At 38.7% G+C, this 12,136-nt stretch overlaps 1 protein-coding gene across 9 annotated transcripts in view; it reads right to left on the bottom strand.

Annotated features, from left to right (window-relative positions):
• Nucleotides 1-12,136, bottom strand: part of DYM (dymeclin) — a 410,032-nt gene that overhangs the window by 201,402 nt on the left and 196,494 nt on the right. For all 9 annotated transcript variants that reach the window (XM_031003621.3, XM_031003623.3, XM_055368706.2 and 6 more), the window contains 2 exons: nucleotides 10,632-10,745; nucleotides 9,269-9,363 (listed from right to left, as the gene is read on the bottom strand). In XM_031003621.3, the coding sequence (XP_030859481.1) occupies nucleotides 9,269-9,363; nucleotides 10,632-10,745 (209 nt within the window). The remainder of the gene's footprint in view (nucleotides 1-9,268; nucleotides 9,364-10,631; nucleotides 10,746-12,136) is intronic.

Genomic DNA, 12,136 nt, shown 5'->3' on the forward strand with positions numbered 1-12,136 from the left:
TCTGCCAAGACACCCTGTTGTACAATACTAGCAATTTTTTGAATAGGTAACCATTTTCTACTGGAAACTTATAAATTTTCAGAGAGGAGCTGTCTAAATGTTCTCAATGTAACTCCTTAAGAAAGGACTAAACTAAAAAAGCAAACCAAGCCAGATTTCCCTGAAAAACTTAGCTGCCTTCAAAGTACCACTGGCTGTAGGAAATACAGGAAGCCAGATTTTCAAGACAAACATTCCTCCTTCCTTTCCTGGCTACTGCTATGCCAAGATCAAACAAGGAGCAGCAAAGACCAAAGGAATGAAGAAACTGGAACCTTTTTATTGCCTGGGCATTGGGCAAGAGCAAGCTAATTCTATCTTTTAAAAAATGAAATCATATACATTTAAGAGAAGTATTTATACTGCAAGCCATTGCTCAGATCTCCTACCAATCTACAATAAAACAATTATTAAAAACTTCTATCTATGTTCAGTGAGATCTTCATTTTCTTTGTTAGAAAAATATTTGGGGAATATAGGCAATTCAAAAATCCATCGGGCAGGGAATCAGAATCTCGCAATATTAGCAGAGACCAATACATTCTTTTGTAGAGATGTTATCCAGATTTATTTTTAGATTCAAAATATCTCAAAAATGTTATAATACTATAATAGAGAAAATAGAGATGCAAGACTTTACAAGCCATCATTAACTCTTACACCACTCAAATGAAGTAGGTATGATATCTCATTCAAGAGATGAAAAATAAGTTAAATAACTCAGCAAGGTTTTGGAAACAGAACTGACCTATTCATTACAATTCTTACCATCAAATAATTCCTTCCCTAAAGAAATAATTTCCTGACTACAGTGCTAACAATAACATGAGGTTGAAATAAAATCGAAGTTTAAAAAAAAAAAACAACTATAACACTTAATTTCTAGATACAACAAATGGCATTCGTCTGCAATAAAAACATATCTCAAATTAAAGAGGACTTCAGCAGTGGTAGGCATTCATAAGTATTAAATTAAAAATAAAGTTTAATATCAAGGATTAGATATAAAAAATATTATTGTCTCAGGCTAAAAGACACACAGTTCTTATCACTCTTTTCCAGGATAATTTCCACATACCATGTATTGTAATACCTGAACACATCCATACCTGTCTCAAACATGTCAGTTCTAAAAAAGTGGAAAAGACCTTCCTGTCTTTGCTACTATAACTTTAGGTACTTAGATAGATTGGGAGGCAGGTGGAATCAGGGCTAGGGGAAAGCAAATTGAATGACCACCAAGGGCACGGCTACCTTAGATTGTAGAGAACTGTCTGTTCCAGATCAATCCCAGGAGTTTGGATCCATGGTCCCATGGTGAGCGAGTCACTCTCAGAAAGAGTATTCTGCCATTCTTGGAGTGAGCCAGGCTTTTGATCTGGACAAACCTGGGACAGCCACTTACCAGCTGTGAAGAGACAATACCCTCGACTGTCTAAATCTCCAGACTTCAACTAGCCTTAAATGTAACACAAGAGAGATAAGTGGTGAGACACTGAGGATGGCAGGTATAAATTTATCATTAAATGGACTTTTTTAAAAATAAGGCAATATTTCTAAAATTATCATAATCATATATTATGTTATTACATATTTGAATTGTGCGTGTGTGTGTGTGTAATATAAATTCATCCCAACAAACAGGTCAATTTGCTTATTAATATTCCCTTTCATGTTTGAGAAAAAAAACCCATGAAAACTTAATTCAGTGGGAACAGAAGTGAGGAAGCCTGTTGGGGTAAGTTAATATTAAAGAATTATTTAAATGAAGGCTGGGGGCAAATTGTCTTTCTTTCTTTAATTCCATGAGCCTGAATGGTCTAAAAGATCTTATTTGCCCAAAATAGAGGAGCTGACCACGTAGTTCAACAACCAACTTCTGTTTTGTAGTCTTCAAAAAAATGCTGGGTGATTAAAATATGTGTCATCATGAGTGCAGGGCAGGAAAAGGCAACTCATATAAAATGCCAGCTTGAGACTACTACACGGAAGTTGCACAACCATACACTTAAAATCTGAAGTGTATATACTCACTCCTGATGGCTGTGAGAAAAAGTGAAAGCATAAGTCATGGATTTGAGGATTTTAAAGTTCTTAAATTGCATGATTAAATTTTATCAGAAATAACTGTATTGCTCTCATAAAATTGTTTTAATTAAAACCTAATCTATACTTTGTATTACTTTATTCTCAAGAGGTGTGAAAACCCAGAAAGCTTTCAATAGAGTCTGGCACTGTCTAAAGCATCTTATGGACACCAGATCATCAACTTCACTAGTTTCAAGCGGCAGCAGACATCTGCAAAATATAGCCAGATGCTAATCAACTTGCATGAAGTCTCAGAATAGTGGGTGCCAGAACTAAGTTTAAATTCCAGATGCCAGCCCATCTTCTAAGAATCAGTCACTAAATATTTATTAAAAGTCTATTGTGTGCCTAGAGAGAGCAACTCTCTGTAAAGTAATGCAAAGAAATATAAAATAAGTCTTTTATCTCCAGTAATTATTACTCTGCTTAAGCAACAGGACTTGCAACTCCAGGCCAGGCCAGTATGTTGTAAGTACCTACACTGGACAGGTCAAGACTTGGAAGTTCTATCTTTCCCACACCTACTTCTGAAAGAAGCCAGGTAACCATATCCAGATCTTCTAACACGTAACTTTCTCCTTTCCTGGGTCTTTCCTTCCTGTTCTAGCCCCAGTAACTAGCCCCTAGGCCAGAAACTGACAGTGATCCATGGGCTGCTACAAAGAGATGAAGAGGGCCAAATGGGTTCTTTCTCTTTGTAATCTGAAGAATGGGGAATATGAAACAACTATGTTAGCAGCAGCTTGGTCCAAATAAAAGGCCTAGGAGATGAACTGGGGAGACCTCAGCAAGTTGAAGAAGCCACTGCAGGTTCAAGATAAAAGTCATGGAATAAAGGGATGGGAAGCTGGTTGAAAAAGAAAAACCTACAGAAGAAAAGAGGTGACACAAAGAACTGCCTCAACTTTTTCCTAGTTCCAGACCACATTCATCCAGATTCAGCGATATAGCTATGAAAGAGCAAGGAACTGTAATGATTCAGTAAAGCAGAAGCAGTGGGTATATGGCAAATGGCAATTGAAGACGAAGGGCAAAGGGCAGGGCCCAGACTATGTCACTTTAAGAAAGGGATCCTCAGCCTTGACACTACTGCCATTCTGCGTTGGGTAATGCTTTCTTGTGGGGGCTGTAGTGTGCATTGTAGAATGTTTAGCAACATCTCTGGCCTCTACCCACTAGATGTCAGTAGCAACCTCTTTCCCACTTCTGGCAATAACAATAAAATCTCCACGTATTGTCAAATGTCCCCTGGGGGGGCAAAATCACAGTGAAGAGCACAGGTCAGATTTTTAACCTGATAGCAATAGGAAGCCATTTAATATTTTTAAGCAAAAGAAGCAATGAGATTTGCTTTTCCAGTGAATACAGCAGTGTGCAGGGGTGAGTAGGGAGGCAAAAATACCCAGTCAGACTACTGGCATAGTGTGGGTGAAGATGACACACATGTGAACCAAGACAGCAGCCATGGAGAAAGAGAAGAGCATATACATGCAAATTACAATGGCAGAGTTAGGTACAACTTCAGGGTCCAGTAAGATAGAATTTGAGAGAAAGGGAGAAAAGTTACAGAACTGGCTTGGCAATTTAGGTGACTGTGGTGAGGGCCATTACCTAGGATAGGGGATTTAAAAGGAAGAGTAGGTTTGAAAACGAGTTCAGTTTTAAACATAATGAAAGTCTGAAGTAAGCATGAGATACCCAGGTAGTGAACCTAGTGGGGTTGGTGCTCAGCCAGCTAATGCTTACTCAGGGCAAATTATGTGCGAGGCCCTTTACAAATGTCAACGCACTTCATCCTCACCATAATCCTTTGAGATAGCAGCTGCTGCCGCTCCCATCTTACAGATGGGAAACTGCTGCATAGAGAAGGTAAAGAACATCATCACCAAGATTCCATAGGTAGTAAAGTTCTGGAGCTGAGATCTCAAACCCTGGCAGTCTGGCTTCAGAGGCTATGTGCTTATCCTCTACATTGTACTGTCTGCCAGTACAGTGAAGGAGAAAGATCTAGATTATGAATTTAGATTTGGGTGGTGTTTTAGTCAGTTCTCACGCTGCTATAAAGAACTGCCCGAGGCTTGCACAGTGGCTCACACCTGTAATCCCAGCACTTTGGGAGGCTAAGGTGGGCAGATCACTTGAGGCCAGGAGTTCAAGACCAGCTTTGCCAACATGTTGAAACCCTATCTCTAGTAAAAATACAAAAATTAGCCAGGCATGGTGGCATGCACCTACCTGTAATCCCAGCTACCTGGGAGGCTGAGGCAGGAGAGTTGCTTGAACCTGGGAGGTGGAGGTTGCAGTAAGCTGAGATTGTGCCACTGCACTCCAGCCTGGCCAACAGAGTGAGACTTGCCTCAAAAAAAAAAAAAAAAAAAAAAAAAAAAAAAAAAAAAAAGAACTGCCTGAGACTGGGTAATTTATAAAGTTAAGAGGTTTCATTGACTCACAGTCCAGCACAGCTGGGGAGGCCTCAGGAAACTTACATCATGGTGGAAGGTGAAGGAGAAGCACGGCATCTTCTTCACAAAGTGGCAGGGAGAAGAGTGGCACAGCCAAGGGAGAAGAGCCCCTTGTAAAACCATCAGGTCTTTTGAGACTCACTATCATGAGAACAGCATGGGGGAAACTGCCCCCATGATTTAATTACTTCCACCTGTTCTCTCCCTTCACATGTGGGGATTATGAGGATTACAATTCAAGATGAGATTTTGGGTGGGGACACAAAGCCTAACCATTATCAGGTGATTTTCAGTATACAAATGACAGTAGATAAAAGTCATAGACATATATGTGATCTCCCAGAGAAAATGTGTAAAGACAGAAGAAAACAAGACAGAATGAGATACTAGAGAAAACTACCTGTTAATCAAAGGGTGAAGGAGAAGCCAGAGGAAACAGCCAGTGGAGGGACATGAGAGACAATAAGGGACAGTCTTAAGGGCTCGAAGTAAATGGTATCTTTCTAATCTAGAGCAATCCCTTGCATATAATCTACTCTTTATAAATGTCTTGAAATTCAATAACCTCATAATCCCAAATAAAGAACGCAGCAAATATGCACACTTATGGCATATCCAAAAGACTTACAAAGTTGAGCAAAACTCAAATTAGATCTGTGATTCTCCTAGAACACCAAGAGTCTGTAGAAGGCACATGGTCATTAAGTATGAGCAACAGCCTAGGTACTGTAAGGAATCATTCCTTACATTTATGTCCAGCTAAGGAGGCTTTTCAAAGCTTTATCCACATCCTTTCATAGCAATGTAACATGTTATCTGTTTTGCATTTTGTTGAAGATCATGTGAAATACTGACTCTTCTAAGTTTTGCAACTGACAAATATAAAATTGTATAGTCTCTTTCTAAAAGACGATTTAGGAATCATGTATACGAAAACTGCTTACTTCTCACTTGAAGTGGTTACTAGAGCATCTGGTGAATTCTGAGTTGTACTGCTGTAATAACCCTTCTGGGTATCTAAACAGTTTTTGTCATGCATCCCTTATCATACTTTACATTTCTATACCCTAAACACAAATATTTAGTAGGAAATGAGTTCCCTCAAAGTACAAAAAAGCTGGCCCCCATTTCCAGCTCAAGACAAATATTTTCTCAGGAAATACATAATGATTTCCAGGCCAAAACTCAAAAGTGTTTTCTAAACTTTAATGTGGATACAAATCATCTGGGGATCTTGTTAAAAAGAAGACTCTGATCCAGTAGGTCAAAAGCCACACCTACACTCCGCACTTCCAACAAGCTCCCTCCTGCATGACACGATGCTCTGGTCCGCACCGGCTACTCAAATGTGGTCCTTGAACAAGAAAAGTGTTGGCAGCATGTGGGAGCTGGGTAGAACTACACTTCCCTCAGTGCGACAAACAGACCATGATACTATCATCTGCTCAAACAGGTGACTCAAAAAATTTACCTTAAATTCTTTTCTTCAAAATCCACTTAAAAACTCATTCAATCACACTTTCTTTTTTGTTGTTATTAAGAAAAGACCTTCTTTTCTCTCCATTCCTTTCGATTATTCTAAACTGTGAGTCCAACCCTTAAGCCCCTCCGCAGTAATAGCCCCAGCTGTTTCTTTCAGGCCTCTCACCTGTGATCCCCATAGAGGTCCACAGCATGCCAGTTCCATGAAACTGGTTATTTTCTACATATAAATCATGCTCTCTCACCATAGTCCCTCTCTTGTTTTGCTTTGGTTTGTTGTAGTTGATGATTGCTGTATCAAGCCAGTTTCTCTTATCTATCATGTCATCTTTCTGTAGCCACCCTGCTTAATCTTTCAATGAGAAGCCTTCTTGCCATTCTTGGAACCAGCCATTCACCCCCTCCATAGCAATTTTTCTTTCATTGTAATATTAAGATATAATATAATATATATTTCATATAACATTCTGCTGTATAAAAGATCCTTGTATCATATATATATATATATATATATATACACACACATAGATGGGTCCTGGTCTTATTCCTGCTACTGAATTACAAGCTGCTTGAGGTCAGGAAACTTTATTATTTATTTTGATACTTCTTGCATTGCTTAACATAGTTCCTTATTCATATTATGCTAACTAAAAATCTATTAAAATGAAGTAAAGCACTACTCATTATTGATGATAAACAATCTAAATGCTCTCAAATCACAAATCTAAACTATGTTTCTTATTTCTTCAAATATGATTGGTTTATTTTCTACTTTTGCCATCACAGATTAAAACTTGGACACAGTGTTTTAATATGCATTTTTCCCAACTAGAAAATTGTTTGCATCTCAATAATATTTAATCGTGCTAAATGTATTTTATCAGAACTTAAATTATCAACCAGCTAATTTGGCATTTTCATATCAAACAAGCTAAATGTTCATTTATCATTTGAGAAAAGTTAATTGTGTAATGAAATCTTCATGAAACCATTATAAAACTGCACATAAACAGAAAAACAGCCTACAAAGCAGCACAGAAATCATTAACTCTGTTATGGTGAAATAAAGCATGGTGACAAAGGTTAACTCCTGGAAACTAAAGGCTCTTCAGAATACCTGAAAAACTCCAAGGTAGGAGGAGACTGCTATGTTTATTTTAAATCGTGAAGTTCACATTAGTCCAATGTCAGTCAACTAGATGATCTCTCAAGTACAAACCCAAAAAACAATCTAATGGAATGTATTAAGACCAGACATAAATTAAATAGTGAGTCAATGCAAAATATCCTGTCCTAAATTCTGAAGATAAACAGACAACTTAATTTTGAGTAAGTTAAAAATGAGCCCAGGTCAATCAATGGCTAACCAATGAAGAGAATGTGAGATCAGCATTTAAAAGTGATACGGAGTTGTTATCACCACCAATGACTGCTAAACAAAACTGAATGGTCAAAACCACATGCCCAGACTGAGGCAGGAGGATCCCTTGAGCCCAGGAGTTTGAGCTTTCAGTGAGCTGTGGTTGCTCCACTGCACTCCAGCCTGGTTGACAGAGTGAAACCCTGTCTCTTAAAAAAACAAGAAAAGCCTGGGCGCAGTGGCTCATGCCTGTAATCCAAGCACTTTGGGAGGCAAGGTGGGCGGATCATGAGGTTAGGAGTTTGAGACCAACCTGACCAACATGGTGAAACCCTGTCTCTACTAAAAATACAAAAATTAGCCAGGCGTGGTGGCGCGTGCCTGTAATCCCAGTTACCCAGGAGGCTGAGGCAGGAGAATCACTTGAACCCAGGAGGTGGAGGTTGCAGCGAGCCAAGATCACACCACTGCACTCCAGCCTGGGTGACAGAGTGAGACTCTGTCTCAAAAAAAAAAAGAAGAAGAGAAACCCTGCATTGCCCCAAAAGTAAGAATTAAAGGAAAGAATATGACTTCACTGGGGTTCTATTTGAGAGCTACTTGGACAATACTGAACATCCTACAGGAAGTCAAAAAAGTACCCCCATATGTTAAAAAGCCCTGCAATGATATTCACTTATGACTGGTTAGTTAGCTTTCCTATCCTTCAAAGTTATGTCTTTACAGGGTGAAACCCCATCTCTACTAAAAATACAAAAAAAAATTAGCTGGGTGTGGTGGCGGGCACCTGTAGTCCCAGCTACTCGGGAGGCTGAGGCAGGAGAATGACATGAACCCAGGAGGTGGAGCTTGCAGTGAGCTGAGATCGCACCACTGCACTCCATCCTGGGTGACAGAGTGAGACTCCGTCTCAAAAAAAAAAAAAAAAAAAGTCATGTCTTTGGCAATGGGTGGGGAAGAGACAAGGGTTTCTGGCAGACAGAATAATGGCTCCCTCAAAAATGTCCATGTCCTAATCCCCTGGACTTATGAATGTTATCTTACATGGCAAAAACGACCTTGTGATTATGATTCTGACTTTGAGATGGGAAGATAATCCTGGATCAGGAAGGGTCCAGGAAATCACAAGAGTCCTCAACATGGAAGAGGGAACCACAAGAGGAGGTCAGAGTGATGAGGTATGAGAAGGACTCAACAATCTACTGTTGCTGGCTTTGATAACAGAGGAAGGGGCCATGAGCCAAGGAATGCAGGCAGCCTTCGACACCTAGAAGAGGCATGGAAACAGATTCTCCTTTACAGCCTCCAGACAGAAATGCAGCTCTGTTTCAATTTTAGCCTAGTGAGACCCACAGTGGACTTCTAAACTGGAGAATTTTAAAATGACCAATTTGTGCTTTCAGCCACTAATTTTTGGTAATTTGTTATGGCAACAATAGGAAACTAATACACGGGTGAACTGCTATAAAAATTCTCTAAAACGCACACAGATAAATCCTTAAAAGTGTAGTGTGATGCTCTATAAAATGCACATCAAATACATTCATATTTAATTTGCATTACTAAGAAATATACCTGCTCCTCTAAAAAACTAACATTACACTTAAAATTACATTTTATAAAAAGATTGAACATAAATACAATTAACTTTGATCAAAAAGTTAGGTTAGAAAACAAAATGGAACAAGCTATTTTCAACCAAACAAGAAGGTGATAAAAATTAAGTAGGAAAATTTGATAGTCCTCACAGGTAACATTTAAAAAGGAACCACCATAGTATCCATCTTAATAGCTCAGCCAGAGGCAAATCAGTATTTCTTTTAAAGTTCATATTTACCTGATGATCCTCTGGGCAGCATACTGATGGAGAGAACGAAACTGTGCCGACATATTTGCTAAAGCTGCCAAACAATTTGTGTGAAGGTACTTGTCCTGTGAGGAAACAGTGGGTGTAAAACATACAATCAAGTCTTCTCTATATTTTAACCAAGGTTAACTATTAATAGAAGCAAATGTAAACTCAGTTGTCACTGATTTTAGAAAGTTCAGATCCACTATCTTTTTTTTCTAATTCCTAAATCCATAAAGCACTGAAAATTCAAAGTTTTTTCCACAACACAAAAAATGATGATGTTCCTGACAGTCTTCATTATTCCCTCCATGGTGAATATTGAAATATTTTGCTACAGAAATATAACGTTTAATTACAGCATGCTACTTAAGGCCCTAATGGTTACACATAGTAGAGTACATAAACTATAATTATCTTTCTAAAATCCAAAAACTTCTGCTTTCTAAAACATAGCTGGCTCCTAGGGTTTCAGATAAAAAACATGAATGTGTATCTGCAATAGCCCCACGGAGGAAAATAACTGAAAATGGGCTGGGAGCAGGGGCTCATGCCTGTAATCCCAACACTTTGGGAGGCCAAAGTGGGAGGATCACTTCAGGACAGGAGTTCAAAACCAATTCAAGAGCAGCCTGGGCAACATAGCGAGACTTTGGCTATTTAAAAAAAAAAAAAAAATTAGGTGTGGTGGCACATGCCTGTGGTCCTAGCTGCTCAGGAGACTGAGGCAAGAGGATCACTTAAGCCCAGGGGTTGGAGGTTACAGTGAGCTATGATTGTGCCACTGCACTCCTGTGCAGCCTAGGCTGAAGTGCAGTGGCACAATCATAGCTCAAAAAAAAATGTCATTTCTCTTAGCTATGAATTCTGTACGCTGCTTCTCTTTAACAATATATTTCTATTAACCAGAACTGAAATTTGCTCCCAGGTACTGTAAAGAGAATCCAGCAGAAATTTTTCTTTTACTCTTTAAAATATTCTCTCTTCTACCTTTCTTTTTCATTTTAATTCATATTTTCTTGTGCTCATATCCTCTTGTACTTTGTTATTTGCTGCTATTAAAAAAGGCAAATCAGTGTTACTGGCCAAATAAAGACATACAATAGCTTTTATCTAAATGTTTTGCATTGCTTGTTTTCTATTTCATGTAAAATATCTCCAATCATACAATCCATTAAATATTAAGACCTTATGTTACATTAGGATCATGTAATACAGTGACTATACAGTGACCGGTATTTTCTACCATATGTCACGAGAATTTTAGCATCCTAAAAATTGGGATTGCTTTAAACTATCGTCTTAATTGTACTGTATGCAAAAAAGATAGAATAGCAGCTGGAATACTTACTCGTGTCCTAGTCATGTTGTATTGAATGGTTCTTATTACCACCAGGATCAGGAGACTCCCCAAGGAGATTTCAGTTAAAACTCGTTCTGAATACCAAGTAATATTTTTTAGTATCTGTAATGGGGAAGAAAAGTTTAAGTAAAAAATGATTGCTTTACAGACAAAAGAATTACTCCATGTCCACAATTTTTGATAAACGATGACTTTGCTCTGAAGGTGAGTTAAGCAGCACAGAGAGAGGCCACGCAAATGAGTCCAGATCTTCAAGGAGAGATGCTCCAGTGCTCTGCCATGGCTGTGGAGAGTAGGCAGCTCTGGCGCACACCTCCGGGCCTGAGTAAGCAAGAACTGTTTTCTAAGTTAAGACATTTCCATTGTAGATTTGTAACCTAGGGATCATAGACACACACACACACACACACACACACACACACAGAGAGAGACACACAGAGAGAGAGAGAGAGAGAGAGAGAGAGAGAGAGAGAGAGAGAGAGAGAGAGAGAGACAGGCAGGCAGGCAGGCAGACAGGTGCGAATACTGGGCAGCACAGCAGCCAAATCTGGGCTGCCCCAAAGAAAGAGGTAAAATGGGGGAAAAAAAAAAAAAAAACCAACAGGCTCAGCCGAGCACTAGAACTCCCTAATGTTCTCTTTCGTTAAGGTTACTCCTGCATCCTTTCTCCGTGACTCAAGGAGAGTCACTGTGCCATATTATTCTCTACCTATGCATGAAAAATGAAGAGACTGCTGGGCTGACTCTTGCCCTCTCTCTTAAGAAGAGGCACACATCCACAGAGTACAGCAGACTCCCCACCACTCACAAATGCAGAGGGGGGAACCCACCACCTTGCAAAACTAGTTAGTTAGACTTGTGTTTATAACTACAGATGAATAACAAAACCACCAAGTGAAGACATTCAACCTAAGAAAGTGATATGCTGAACCAAATCAAGACTCTCTTCTAATTACCAGTGCACATGAAATACAGAGGACAGAACACGTTAAATACCATGATGATACATAATCAGCTAAAGACAAATTCGGGGAATCCTACTAAACAGATAACCCAGTTTCTTCAACAAATAAGGGGTAAAATAAGCTGGGATAGGGAGAGAGTGCTATAGATTTGTGAGTCTTAAGAACTAAATGCGGTAGACGTTGGAATCTGATTCAAACAAATCAACTCTAGAAGATATTTTAAAGATAACTGGAAATAATAAATTGTTAGGAAGAATTTAAACATTATTGTTGGTTTTATTGAATGTACTAATGGTATGATATATTTTTTAAAGTCCATACTTACTGAAAGAACACACTAAAATGTTTACACATGAAATTATATGGAAGATTTGTTTTAAAAAATAGAAATCAAAATGTAAAAGGTGCTGAGGGTAAAGTGGGTAGATGAAATAAGAACAGCACAGTGTTAATAACGACTACATGAAGATCCATGCTACTATTTTCTCCAATTATGTTTAAGTTTCATAGTGTTCATAATAAAAACTT

The sequence above is a fragment of the Gorilla gorilla genome, chromosome 17 (assembly GCF_029281585.2).
Source record: "Gorilla gorilla gorilla isolate KB3781 chromosome 17, NHGRI_mGorGor1-v2.1_pri, whole genome shotgun sequence".
NCBI lineage: Eukaryota > Metazoa > Chordata > Mammalia > Primates > Hominidae > Gorilla > Gorilla gorilla.